Consider the following 14,239-nt stretch of genomic DNA (forward strand, 5'->3'; position numbering starts at 1 on the left):
AACTTGAGATGGAGGGGGAAGCAATGATTTGTTTTGGCTCATTAAACATCTGCAGAATGTGAACTAAGAGATACAAAACACATAGATGATTAAAGTTGAAAGTCCTACCAAGTTCAGGCTACATCCTGTCATGGTAAATTGAAACCACATCCATGCAGGAGTTATGGCAGGGCAGAGGAAGAAGCTGGTATCTGGAGAGAAGGATGGAGCAGATGTGAAGTGAGAAGCCAAGAGAGGATCTTTGGACCCCAGGGGATGGAAGGGAAGGTAGTAGCTGCCCCAGCACTTTCCAGGAGTGCAGGCTAGCTGGACCTCCTGCAATTCAGTTCCTGATCATGTTTTGTAGTTTCCAGCACAAACCCCTCACTTTTGAGCTCCTTAGAGTGAGTTTCTGTTTCTTACAACTACATACCCTGACAGCAATAGAGATATCCAACAGAACTTTCAATGAAGATAGAAGATGTTGTCTATCTGTGCTGTCAAATTCAGTAGCCACTACCTACATGTGCCACTGAGCCCTTAGAGCACCTGAGAAACTGACTTTCAAATTTTACATCATTTTAATTAAAACTTCAGTATCCATACAGAGCTAGCAGCTATCTTACTGGACAGCTCAGCTCTAGGATTATTACCACAAGGGCTCAAAGACAAAAAGCACAAAAGATAATGAAAGGGCCGAAACCCCCGCTCCCAGAAACAACCTTGATGATGTCCCAGAACTCAAGCAGAGTGTTCCACAGGACCAAAAACTAAAGAATGTTAAAGAGAACAAGTCTGGTAAAGACCCATTAGTTATTGATTTTTTTTGTGGGAAATAACTTGGATTCAAACAAGGGGCTAAACAAATGAAATGTAGTGGGTAATTTGCCTTTGGATAAACAAATAATTAAATTATTGCCAATAAAATAATGAAAAATTATTAATGACTTGGGAAGATGCTTATAATATGCAAGTTAAAAATCATAAAATAGCACGATTCCCAATTTTATAATATATACATATGTCTAGATCCTTGGATTGTGGGTTTGTGTGTGATTTTTATTTTACTCTTTGGCATTTTTTTATTATTGTGATTATCCACAAAGAACATACCTTTTTTAATAATTAGAAAGAAGGAGCAAAGGATATGCCTAACACAATAAAATGGACACATCTTTTCAAGTTGCATTATAAACCAAAGTGATAGTAAATATACCTACTACAATAATTAACCACTCCGCCTTGCTAAAGTTAGTAAAAGTCGTTCACGTTTGCCTCTCCACACTTTGAGACATATACTTTCAGGTATCTTTAAGGTTTCTAATCGCAATTATAGATATGGTGGCCAAACAGCAGAAATTGTTGGATCTTCTTAGAAGGCAGAAAGAAGGTCTTTTCTGTGATGGATTAACCTAGATTCCCCACAGTCAAAAGAATAGGACATAGACGAAAAGCTGTTTGGAATCCTTCTCTTGCCTTGTCAGGCTGGATTTCTAGGATGCTTTAACTTAAAGCCAAAGCCGTATTTTAGGGGCCACTAGATGGCTCTCTGTGCCTGCGACCAAGTGAAGGCACACTGGATTAACTCAGGCATGGATTTATTATTCATTTTCAGGTATACATTGAAGCATTTTTTTTAAGTGTGTAACACAGTGTGTGAGGTGACTCAAATTAATTTCTTGTATAGCATCAAAACAATGACAGCTCTCCATCTGAACCTATTGAATTCACAATAGACAGAAGCAAATTCTTTGTTTAATGGAATCCCCACTTAAGTACCTCTGGTTGGGACTGAACAAATAGAATTCCGCAATAGCCAGATTGTGATTCTGTTACATGAAGACATGCTGAGCATCTCACTTTGCTTTATGGGAATAAATTTTTAACGTTTTTAATCTGGAGAGTATTAACCCAATTGTTGCTTGGCTTTGAGTTGAGGCTTTCCATACAAAAAACACCAATAAATTGTATGCAGGTTTTGCAACTATCAAAGTGCTTGACGCTGAAAGTTCTGCTAATGACCACCCCTAGCTGAGAAGAGATAGTGGCAACCCATTTCCAAGCCATTCTTAGGAATGGTACTGAAAGATCCAGACTGAGCCATTGTTCGGAACTGTACAGACTCAGTCACTTGCAAAATGTTGAAAATATAAAGCAAGATTGCAAATACAAAGGAAACTACCACCTTTTAATATAGAAATACCATCAACTCAGAGTGCCCAAGATTCAGAAAGTCCTGTCAACTCTGAGTTTTTAGAAAATTAAAAAAAAAAAAAAAAAAAAAAAAAAGGATTTTCCTTTCTCTTATCCTTTGACAGCAATGCCTAGTTGGACCGACAAGAGGGCTTTCTTTAATTGTACCCAATGGTTTTTGAAAATTTTAAACAAAGAGCCTCAAGAGAATAAAATACATCAATATGTTACTCAAGGTCATCTGTGGACACCCATGGTGAGTAGTGCATATATATGCATTACTTTTATAATCAGAACAGCAATATGCATGTAAAAGGTCCCTTAAAATTGTATGCATCAAACAGTTTTGATACAGTCAGTATTCAATAAAATACAGTTTGCCTCATGGGTATCCTTTTTCTGTAAATCTTAGTGTATAATAGTGTTATTGTCACTAAACTTTTGAGCTAATATATGCCACAAGTCAGTTACATTAATATATATAAAGCTTATATGGAACAGGGGAAATTTGTAAACCTTGAATCCATGCCAAATTAAGACTCTACTCTTAACAACCTTATTTCCCCCAAGAAGTCTAAAATATCAACTGGCTCATGGTTCTACTGTTCCTTAAGTATAATTTCTGGGAGGTTCCTAGGGGAAATTAGAGTAGTAGATAAGGCAAGAATTATGAGTTCCTCACACCAATGAATAGAAATGAACATTATTTTTTACCTCTAATGTAACTGATCCAAAGATCCTATCATTCAGAACCAGTAGAAAGATGCAAGTAGTTGAAACCAGACCTCAAAGTTCACTTTTTTGCTAACCAACTTTACATACGCCTAAACTTCAGTGAATGGAACTCTTAAGTGAGGTTTTAAAACAGCAGATTTCTTTGTTTTTCTTAGGGTTGGCCTAGTGGAACTGGATCTCCTAAGCTTGAATGTCCTATGCATATAGAGGGGCATTGGGTTGGCTCAGTCACATGAGCATCAACCTCTTGGTTTTGACTCAGATCATGATCTCTGGGTTGTGAGATTGAGCCCCAGGGTCAGCTCCATGCTCAGCAGGAGTTTTCTTGAGATTCAGTCCCTCTCCCTCTGACTCTCTCCCCTCTATTCATACTCTCTCTCTCTCTCTCTCTCTGGAATAAATAAATCTTAAAGAAAAAAAAAAGAAAATGGATATAGAAATACTCTGGAGAGCAACCCAGAATATTTGAGTTCTTATCCAGATAATTTTAGTTTTGTCACATCAACAATTTATATTAAAAGAATGACCATTATCATAATAAGAACACATAGTGTTCTAAGGTACTATACTTAGAACTTTGCATACATGGTGTCATCCTCACCACAACTTTAGGAGATCGTCATATTTTATGGATCAAGAAATTGAGATATATTTCCCCAGGTAAGATGTCTAGAAAGTTGTAAACCTAAGGTTCAAATATAGGTCTGTATTTAAAAAAATCTCCTAATTCCTACTTTGTATTTCTCTCCTTTATGTTACTATTGTCTCATTTGCAAAATAAAGGTAATACATACTATTTGTCTTGCTCACCTCACAAAGTTAACTATGAGGATAAAATGAAAAAAAAAATAGATGTGAAAGGACTTTGTTAAATCTAACTTACTCTACAATTTATTTTCCTATAATCTATACTTTCATATTGAAGTATCAAAGCATTGGTGAAGAAATGTGAAGCTAAATCATCATTTTTCTCTTAACATTTTTATTCATATAGGTAATACATACTTTTTTTTTTTTTTTTTTTAAAGAAGCACATCGGGATGCCTGGGTGGCTCAGCGGTTGAACATCTGCCTTTGGCTCAGAGCATGATCCTGGAGTCCCGGGATTGAGTCCCACATTGGGCTCCCTGCATGGAGCCTGCTTCTCCCTCTGCCTGTGTCTCTGCCTCTCTCTCTCTCTCTGTGTCTCTCATGAATAAATAAATAAATAAATAAACAAACAAATAAATACAATCCTAAAATTATAAAATAAATTTAAAAAGTCTTAAAAATTAAAAAAAGCACAGATAGGGAAAAAATGGGCTCTATTATCATTTTTATAAATAAAATCCAAGACTTTGTATTTTCCAGGATCAAGGTCATACTTTATATACATTATATAAAATTTTTTCTATATCTCTGTCAATATATTTTCATTTGAATGGGTATTAGAACTCCATTGTAAAGATCTACCATGATTCATTTAAGTCAATTCCTATTATTGGTTATTTAGTATGAAATATGCGTTTAACAATCAAACTTGTAGATATCTCTCTTATTTATTTTCCCTTCTTACTTAATTCAAAAGCAGTGATGGATCCAGTTTGTTCTTGGATTGTAGGCTAACAAATACACTGAATTTAGAAGGAGCTAATAGTCTGTTTTTCTTCTTGATGACTTCTCACTTCTCAGAATGCATAGGTCTCTCTAGTACTCTGTATGTTGTATGTATTGTTTTCTACCTCATAGGACTGTTTGAAGGATTCTGTGAACACATTTGTGAAGAAAGCCTGAAAAAGCACAAATGCTGTAAAAACATATATGATGGAGTATTTTCCTAAATCTATGACTCAAATGAAAAACAATGGCGCATAATTCAACCTGACTGAAAAAGAAGGCATTCTGTTTAATTCTTCAGCACTTGAATCTTTGAAGGCTCATCTCTACCAGTAGACTATTCCTGGCCAACCAGATACTAGCTTTTCAGCATCAGTATTTAGTCCAGTTGACACAATACCAGAGTAGGTCTGTATAATCAATCTTCTCCCTCAATGCAGGAGATCATGGTGTCCCCTTGAAAGTGACTGAATCTTACACTTTCAGAAGGAGACCTGAAAATGTGGCTGAAGTTTTAGATTGGGTCAAGGGGAGGGATGTGGCGAGAGAGGTAAGTTACTCCTTGTTTATCTTTTCCCCATTGATTTTTTCTCCCATGATCCCATAAAGAAAAGATCTGAGAAAGACAAACAAGTGGCTTAAAGATTTCCATTAGTTTGTTATTCGTGCATTCACTCAAAAAACAATGTGGTAGATGCTGAGATGTCCTTTTTTCTTTCTTGCTTAGTTTTATAGATTCAGCATCACATTTCTGGTGTTGTACACTTCCTTTACTTTTCTGTGTATGTGAGTGGCAGTAGCTAGAGTAGTCAAGACAAAAGACAATGAGATTCTCATCTCTACATTTAGTGATGTCACCAAAATGCACAATACCTTGCTATGAGAGCCCCAGCAAAATTATCTACAGCAATGGTACCCAAAGTAGCTGGTGTGCAACTCTTTGTCATCTGTCCATGAGATAAGGAGCTTGTGCCAGTATGAACCAACACATTGCTTTTTTCTTCAAGAAAACTTGCTGTGAAAATAATATCAGATGAGCCAATGTACTTAGTGATATAATAGGTGAAGAGTCCATACTTTCATGAATAGTCTATTACTGTTAAGTTTGCTTATAGGAAAAACTTACAACCAATGTGAGAGAGCAACATTTCTGAAAAACCTTGGCATCTTATTGAGGCTTCTATGGCAATACCCAAGGCTCTAGATAGTGTTAGATGTGTAATAGGTAAAAATTTTCCATCGTTATAGAAATAGTACCTATGGCACATATCCCAGTTTGGGGCAAGTGCACAATGTACTTAGAAGCCTAGTTCTTTTTGTTTTTTGTTTTTTCCTTTTTGTGGGGAAGGCTAAACCTACTTACATTTTTTTTTTCTAAAGAGAAAGAAAATAAGGGAGTAGAGAAAAAGGTGGATGATGAAGACATGTTACACCGTGAATCACATTCCAATTTGATTGGTAACTACTAATAAGAATTAGTGAAGAATTAAGACTTGGATGATTCTTATCAGACAAACACTTCTCTACCAGTTGTTTGGCTAGCATTATAAATTTTCCCAAAGTACTTCAATCTCTTATTTGATGTAAAAAACAACTCTGTCAGATGGGTAATTACCTTCTTTTGAATTATAAGCATAGATGTTCAGAGACAGAGGCACTTGACAAGATTACATGGCCAGTAAGAGGCAGAGGAAACCTGAGAACCTTTTGATTGTTGTTTAATATACCTTCCTTTATATTGTGCCCTTTTAACCAACACTATTGGAATTTGACTGGAAGTTTTCTTGAAATAAAATCTAATGACACAAAATCCATTGTGAATTCTACACCACCAAAAGATAAAACATTAAGGAATTAGACAATGAAACTGGCCTTCAGAGAACTCAGATACTTAGTTCAGTTGATTCAATCATAAATTAATTCCAAGATGGAATAGTCAAAGAAGGTCAAGACCAAATATTCTGTATGACTATACTGTGGTAGGCACAAAGAAAGTGAGTGAGACAGATTAATTACCAGTGAATGTATATGGTAATCTTTTCTTTTCTTTTTTTTTTTTTTTTTTGGTAATCTTTTCTGATCTATTTATCTGGAAAAATTTTTTTTAAGTATTGTAAAGGAAAAAAAAATCCCCAAATTGAAAATAAAAACTTCCAAATTAATCCCAAGTCTCCGTTCCTCAAGAGGAATCTGTAAAAGATCACTTCCAAGAAAAGTTTTGTATCACTTGACATTTAATTTGAAATCATTTATCTTCAAGTCAGCAACAATTAGGTGCTACTACCAGCCATTCATCATGAAGTGTAGAAGAAATATATTTCCCCCAGAGGACAGAAAACAGTGCTTTGCATGAAGCAAGTCAAGGAAAACCAATACAGTTGAGAGCAGATACTTTAAAAATAAATGTCCTTTACTTGTCCCCTAATGACTCACCTAAGTCATATATAGTAGTCCCTCCTTATCCATGGGGGCTACGTTCCAAGACCCCCAGTGAATGCCTGAAACCATGGATAGAACCTATACTATAAATACTGTGGGGTTTTTTCTACACATACATACCTATGATAAAGTTTAATTTATAAATTAGGCACAGTAAGAGATTAACAACAATTATAACAATATGCTATAATAAAAATTATGTGAATGTGGCCTCTTTCAAGCTATCTTATTCTTTTGCACTCACCTTCTTCTTGTGATGATGTGAGATAATAAAATACGTATGTGATAAGATGAAGTGAGGAGAAAGACGTAGGCATTATGATTCAGCGGGAAGCTACTATTGACCTTTTGATACTATGTCGGCAAAGGAGAAATCATCTGCTTCTGGACCATGATTGATAGCAGAAAGCAAAACCTTGGCTAAAGGAGCACTACTGGTATCCCCAACTTTCTGAAACTCCTCATTATGTCACTTTGCTTTCATAAAAATGAAAATCCCCTTCTGAATTTTTTCCATTAGGGAAAACAGGTACTAATGTAGGTCTTTCCTCAAACTGAAGTGGCATTACACTAACTTCTGGAAAGAGGGGGGGATACTCTTCACTTTATGCCAGTTTGGCTTACAAAAGGTTTCATAGGAATGCTTTTCTTTCAGATAGTGGGGGAAGCCTGTACCTTAGTGGTATTACTGTTCTGGTCCCTCTATCATACAGAAGTGGTGCTGTGTTAGCCAAACTAATAAATAGACTTCAGTGCTTATCCTTGTGCTGTCAGAGAAAAGGGACCATCTAAAACACTTAGATATCCATGGGAATAAACATATTAATTAGCATACAATGGTTAATGAGACAGGCAAACTATGGTTGGTATGTTCAACTGGAGTTGAAAATAGTAATACAGTCACTTTTCGTTTTTTACTTATTTTTTAAAATATTTATGTATTTAAGAGAGAGAGAGAGAGAGCAGCCCAGGTGGCTCAGCAGTTTAGCACTGCCTTCAGCCCAGGGCATGATCCTGGAGACCCAGGATCGAGTTCCACATCGGGCCCCCTGCATGGAGCCTGCTTCTCCCTCTGCCTGTGTCTCTGCCTTTCTCTCTCTCTGTGTGTCTCTCATGAATAAATAAATAAAATCTTTCAAAAGAGAGAGAGAGAGAGAGAGAGCACGCACATGACCTGGAGGAGGGGCAGAGGGAGAGGGAGAAGGAGAGAAGAAGATTCCTCACTGAGCAGGGAGCCTATGTGGAGCTCAGTCTCAGGACCCTAAGATCATACATGACCTGAGGTGAAATCAAGAGTCCACTGCTCAACTGACTGAGCCACCCTGGAGCCCTGAGTCAGTTTTTGATTGTATGGGTTTGGACCTAAGCCAATTATATTACTCCATTAACTCTGCCTAATGGGCCAATATAGAATTAACATGAGATATTCATTTTAGAAATAAATCTGTATCTGTCACTAACTCAACGGGCAAATTTTGAGGAGTCAACTTTGGAGAAACAATATAAGAACCCTAGAAGAGAGGATAGTATGGGGATGGAAGAGAAAGAAAGAACAATTATGGGAACTTCATATAACTTAAATGTAACTGGGGATCCCTGGGTGACTCAGTGGTTTGGCACCTGCCTTTGGCCCAGGCTGTGACCCTGGAGTCCGGGGATCAAGTCCCCATGTCAGGCTCCCTACGTGGAGCCTGCTTCTCCCTCTGCCTGTGTCTCTGCCTCTCTCTCTCTGTGTCTCTCGTGAATAAATAAATAAAACCTTTAAAAAAACCTTAAATGTAACTGGATCCATATGCAGCATCATTATTTGAAGGTCACAGGAATAGAATTTAGAACTAAGAAATTATCATTTTAATAAATGAGTGAGCCTCAAGTGGAGGTCTGGTGTGTAGTAAAATCAGAATTTTTAGATGGGAACAGGCTTTGATCCTATCTTTGTATGAAGCTTTTATTATGTAGTAATAATACATATCACTAAACTACCACTAGTAGTAAGAAAATAAACTACCACTAAAAGTGGGTAGCTTATTATCTTACTTAAAATGGATTTCCCTGCTTGAAGAAAGTTGGTTCCTCACAAGCTGATGACCTTATGTGTTTATTTAGTGAAAGAAACTATTTCAGTGGTATCACTTTCCATTCATGAACTGTGACAGGATGTTATCAAAACCACTATTTATTAATTAAATGTTTCATATCAAGGAAATTATCAACCCAAAAGAAAGTGAGAAAACTGTTGCCACTAAAGCTCCAAGCAATTTTGATTTGTCTGAATAAGACATAATTTTATTTTACTTGGTTGTGTAGACAAGTCCACTTCCTTCTGGAATTCTTTATTCAGGCATGGGCCCAATCTATTAGGTCACTGGGCAGTAGAATCCAATGAGAACAGTGGCTAAATTAAGTCAGTTTTATTTATTTATTTATTTATTTATTTATTTATTTATTTATTTATTTATCTATCTTAAAATACAAAATGACTCTTACATTCTTTGATATTTTGAAAGTTGTTCCTTTTTTTTCAGTCACAACAGTGTTGGGAGAAAGGTCTACTCTTTAGTAGAAGCAAAGGAAAGATTAGTTATTATTTTTGCTGAAAGGGGATTATGGTCATATCCTAAAATTATATGTTATAGTGACTTGGCATTAAGTTGGACATTCTTAATATAGAACATTATAGAATGACATTTAAATGATATACTAAAAATGAGACAAGTTAGATATGTTTGAATTTAAAATACAAAGATAAATGAAAGAACATGTCAGTTGGGCAAACGAGAGCTGAATTAATACAATCATCTCTCTGTGTGCCATGAAAATAACAGTGACAACAGTGATTTAAAATACATTTCTGAATTGAAGTACAGAAGTAAATGTGCTTGGCGGAGTGTTCATTTTACTGTCAGCTTGTAAGGGTTGTCCCTGGAAGACTGTTCCCACAGTGGTCCTAAAGCTGTGAAGCTGTCTGATTCTAGATGCTGCTTCATCGTTTTCTCTGGTCCCCTTGTTGTAATGTGCTGTGTACTGCACAAATCCATCATGGAACACGATTTCCTTTCTAACTAAGGAACACTAATTTGGGGAAAATTCTTGCTATTTAAGATCTGCCAAACAATCTACAAATGGAAAGGAGTCTAGAGACCGTGAACACTATTGGCAACTTATGAAGTATTAGGTAATAAAGAAGCAATGATGAGAAGCACGTGATGCTGACTCTTGCATTTCGTTCAATCTGATTCTGCATATATATTAATAATGATGCACCCTATGGATGCAATTTCATGTTTATAACACTTTGGCCATTGGCAGCATTGTGCACCTGTGTTTTCCCTGCCTTCCCATCTGCTGCCTACAGTCATTCAGATTCAGGTGACGGAAATGTTTTAGATAAAAGTTAATTAGCCTGCACTCTGCAGATCAAATCTCTATAGTTCAGCATTAAATAGCAATCTTCAGGGTAACTGCTGAAAGTAGCGAGTGCCCAGCCTGCCTAAGATTAAAAATGTAAGATTCATTTTTCTAGAAAAAGAGATCTTTAGTACTCTCTTGATATTTTATGCATAGATTCTATCAAACTTTTCACTTGTATTTGGCCTTACTCATTTTCGCTTTTATCTCTGTATATATATCAAAAGTGGAAGATATTAGAAATATTTTTTTCCAGCTAAAGGGATAGCAGAAGGATATGTAGAGTTAGAAATTCCCCAGTGTCTAGACTCTTTTATTAGTACACTGATCAAAACTTTCCTTAGTCCCTCAATCTTTATCATGGGGCCAACACCATTTGCCTAGTTTCATAAATACTGGCAAGTCTTAATGAAGCTTGATATTTTGATAAAAATAATGCACAAAATGCAGCAAAATCCTATTCCTGAAAGGACCCCACCCTCTCTTTAAATATCTATATCATTATTGTCATCAACAGTAAGTTCACAAATAGCTTTTTTTATTGAAAATATATTCAACTTCTTAACCCATAAGAAACAAAACCATTAGATTCTTCTTTCTTTATTCCCAGATAATTGAGACAGAAATGGGCTGAACACAGCAACTGCATACAGCCAGTCTAGTCTTTGAGCCCACATCACACAGAAAGAAGATAGGGACAAAAAAAAAAAAAAAAAAAAAAAGAAAAAGAAAAAAAAAAAAAGAAAATCCCAAATGAGTCCTCCCATCCGTTTTTACGCTTTCAGATAATAATTCTAATGCATTGCAATGCCCAAGGGTAACTGACCGCCCTTCTTTACCTATTGCTTCTGTACTAGTGCAGATTTCCTATTTACTCATAGAAATTCAGGGATGTTTTCTTCCTTACACCACCGCCCAAGCCTCAGGCACACCTTGTAAAGAAGTCAGAGCTGATGCAGCTCTTCCCGCCACATGCTCAGTTCCTGTGGGGAGTCCGACTCCAGCCCCGTCAGGGATCTTCCATCCCCATCCCCCGCGCCGGCCTTCAGAACCTCGATTGCTCTCCAGGGTCCTGAACTTTGACTTCCCCTTCCCTCCGGCATCCACTAGGTTTCCTCAGCTAGTCCAAACAGGAGTATTTTTTCGCTTATTTCCCCCACTTCCTTCCTACCATCTGCTACCCCCACCTCCTATTTTATTTCCATCCGCACTTAAACTGTCTTATGTTACTTTTACTGAGGTCCTTCAGCCAACCATCTCTGAATACGGTCCGATCTTTCAACAATACCAAAGTTGTAAAGCCCCACGTCCCTCCGGACTTCACCCTTCTCCTTTCTCCTCTCCTCCCCTCCAGAAGATCCCGGCCCCCAAAGTGCTCCCCACTCCTCTCACCTGACTCTCCCGCGGAAACTCGCGGCGCACGATGCTGATGACCGGAATGTGCAGGACGGAGCTGACCAAGTCGAGCTCCATCATCTCGCCCTGGCTCTGGGGGAAGGCGAGCAGCGCCGACACCCCTTGCACCACCACGGTGTGGCACACGCTCTGCAGGAAGGAGAAAGGGTCACTGCTCCACGGCGAGCTGGGGGAGGAGAAGGGCAAGAGCGGCAGATCGCCCAGGCCCGCCTCGATGGCCATCACCACTTCCAGAGACAGGTTGTAGGGCAGCAGACCTTCCACGCGGTTCAGGTTGTCCACGGCGAAGAGGAGGGCGTCCCGAGGCCACAGGGTCTCGGCCCCCGCGCCCTCCCCGGGCTTCCGGGCGCGCGGCGGGCCCCGGCCATGCAGGGCGCTCCCCAACCAACGTGCGCCCGGCGAGGGCGCCGGGGGTCGCCAAGTCCCTGGCTCGGGTTCATCCCGCTGGGCGCCTGCCCGGCTGCCGTCCGGAGCGCGGCTGGCGGCGCGGGGGGCCGTGGTCCAGGGCTGCAAGTGCACCGCGCCCACCCTCACCGCGTGCCCGATGCGCTTGAGGATCTGGCAGGGCTGCGGGTGCGAGGAGGAGCCGGGCACCCCGGCCAGCACCAGAGCGCAGGGCGGCGGCAGCAGCAGACAGACCCTGCTCAGCAGCCACCACAAACTCAGTCTCCTCATTACTGAGACCCGCAGGGAGAAAGCGCGCCCCCTCGTGCGCCCGGCTCGCCCCCCTGCAGCCGCTGCCTAAGGTCTCCGCCCCCAGGTCCCGCGGGCCGCTCACTCGGCGCGACCCAGCGCTCCCAGGAGCCGACGCGGTCTCCGGGCCATGCAAGTTGGAGCCTAGCGCGCCCAGGTCCCTCCGCCTCGCATCCTCTGGCCGCCCGGTCCCCGCAGGAGCCGGGCAGGCGGGCGCCGCTCACCCGCGGCTTGGGCGCGCGCTCCCTGCCCGCCCCATCTGCAGGGCGGCCCCGCGGGGAGGCTGGGCTGGGCTGGGCGCCCGAGTCCCGAGGGGCCACCGCGACCCGGGAGGCTCGGCGCTCACTTGGATTCTTCGCTTTTCCCCTTCCGCCCAGGCGAGACCCACTTCTTATTTCCTTGGGGTCGCGCCGGAGAAGGCGTTCACGCCCGGAGTGCGAAAAAGAAGCCAAATCCTCCTCGCCCCAGCGCCGGCCACCCTCTGGCGGGGCCCCCCGGCACTGGCTTCATCTTTCCTCCCGATCCTTGCTCCGCTCCCCGGTGGCCGCCGCCGCCGCCGCCGCCGCCGCCTGCTTGCTCCGAGGAGCGACGCGACTGGCCAGCAAAGGGTGGCTCTGCTCGGAGCGCAAAGTTCTCCCCGCCTCAGCCGGCGCCTCCCTGTTGCTGAGCCCTGGCGCCGGCCTGTCGCTTGGCTGCGCTAAATGCCCACTGATGGCGAGATGCGCCCCCGGGAAGCCCGCGCCGCTCCGCCGCGACCAGCCTCGGGCTGCGAAATTCCGAGCGACCCGCGAGGGCGAGGACTCGGAGCCGAATTCGGAGTCGCGCCCCAGGAGCCTTGGATGGGCTCTAAGAAGCCGTGATTTGAACGAGCCCCTCTTCCATGTGCCACTTGAAAGGTTCTTCTGGCTTAAGGGCACCGAAGCCAGAATCATCTACACGTTGCATCTCCCCCAGCCTCCTCCTCTCGGGCACGTGGGCCTCTGCGGTGTTTAAGGATTCCCTGTGTGCTTAGATTCCCAGAGGTAAAAAGTGAATGTGAAGCAATTCTATGAACAAGGAATTAAAGGGATTCAGAATGCTTTTGGAGTTTCAAGCCCAATCAACAACAATTTCCAGTTTAGACCAAGAGCCCTCCACACCGCTGTTTCTAGCTAAGTTCTTTCATTTGTATGGTAATGCAGTGACGTCCGTGGGTAAGGATTTGGTCTCTTCCCTCCTGGATCTGAATCATCCGAAATTAAAAGCAAGAGGGAGAGTTAAGGGCAGGCCCGTGGTTTCCACGCCTACAGTACATTTATTTGGTGCCCTGGTATCCTTTAGAAGATTAGGAGACGCATCCTTGGGGTCAGCAAGACTGGGGACCAGCAGTTCTGAATTTCAATACCCCTTCAAGAGAACCGTGACCTTGGCAATTTATTTCACCTGACCTTGCCCTGCGTTTTGGAGCTGCTAAATTGTTATGCAAATACAGCTTGCTTTTAACTCTGGAGGGCTGTTTTGATTCATGAGCTCAAGTTTCCATCCTGCTTTAATCCTCGGGATGAAGAGGCTCTCGCTAAGTAAAATTCCCAAGAAGGTTGCAAAGTGAATGCTGTTTTCCTCAAAACAGACTTTTAAAGGTATCTCAGAGCAAAACTTCTCTGACAACCCAAACAGCCCCTGTAAGGCTGGTGTGCCGGAGAATTTGAAAAGGAGGGAAAATCGAAATAAAGGATGAACGGCAAGAGAAAGGGTCCCCCCTGGGGCCCTAGACAGCATCCCATGTATGGATGCTGGAAAT

At 41.4% G+C, this 14,239-nt stretch overlaps 1 protein-coding gene across 2 annotated transcripts in view; it reads right to left on the bottom strand.

Moving 5' to 3' along the window:
* The window catches only part of GRIN3A (glutamate ionotropic receptor NMDA type subunit 3A), a 151,621-nt gene extending 137,984 nt beyond the window's left edge, over positions 1–13,637 (bottom strand). The window contains exon 1 of one of the 2 annotated variants that reach the window (XM_072842169.1): positions 11,743–13,633. In XM_072842169.1, the coding sequence (XP_072698270.1) occupies positions 11,743–12,441 (699 nt within the window). In that variant the 5' untranslated portion in view covers positions 12,442–13,633. Of the gene's footprint in view, positions 1–11,742 lie in introns of both variants that reach the window. The other variant, XM_072842170.1, reaches the window with a different exon arrangement.
* Between the last annotated feature and the right edge of the window lie 602 nt (positions 13,638–14,239).

Source organism: Canis lupus, chromosome 10 (genome assembly GCF_048164855.1).
Source record: "Canis lupus baileyi chromosome 10, mCanLup2.hap1, whole genome shotgun sequence".
Classification (NCBI taxonomy): domain Eukaryota; kingdom Metazoa; phylum Chordata; class Mammalia; order Carnivora; family Canidae; genus Canis; species Canis lupus.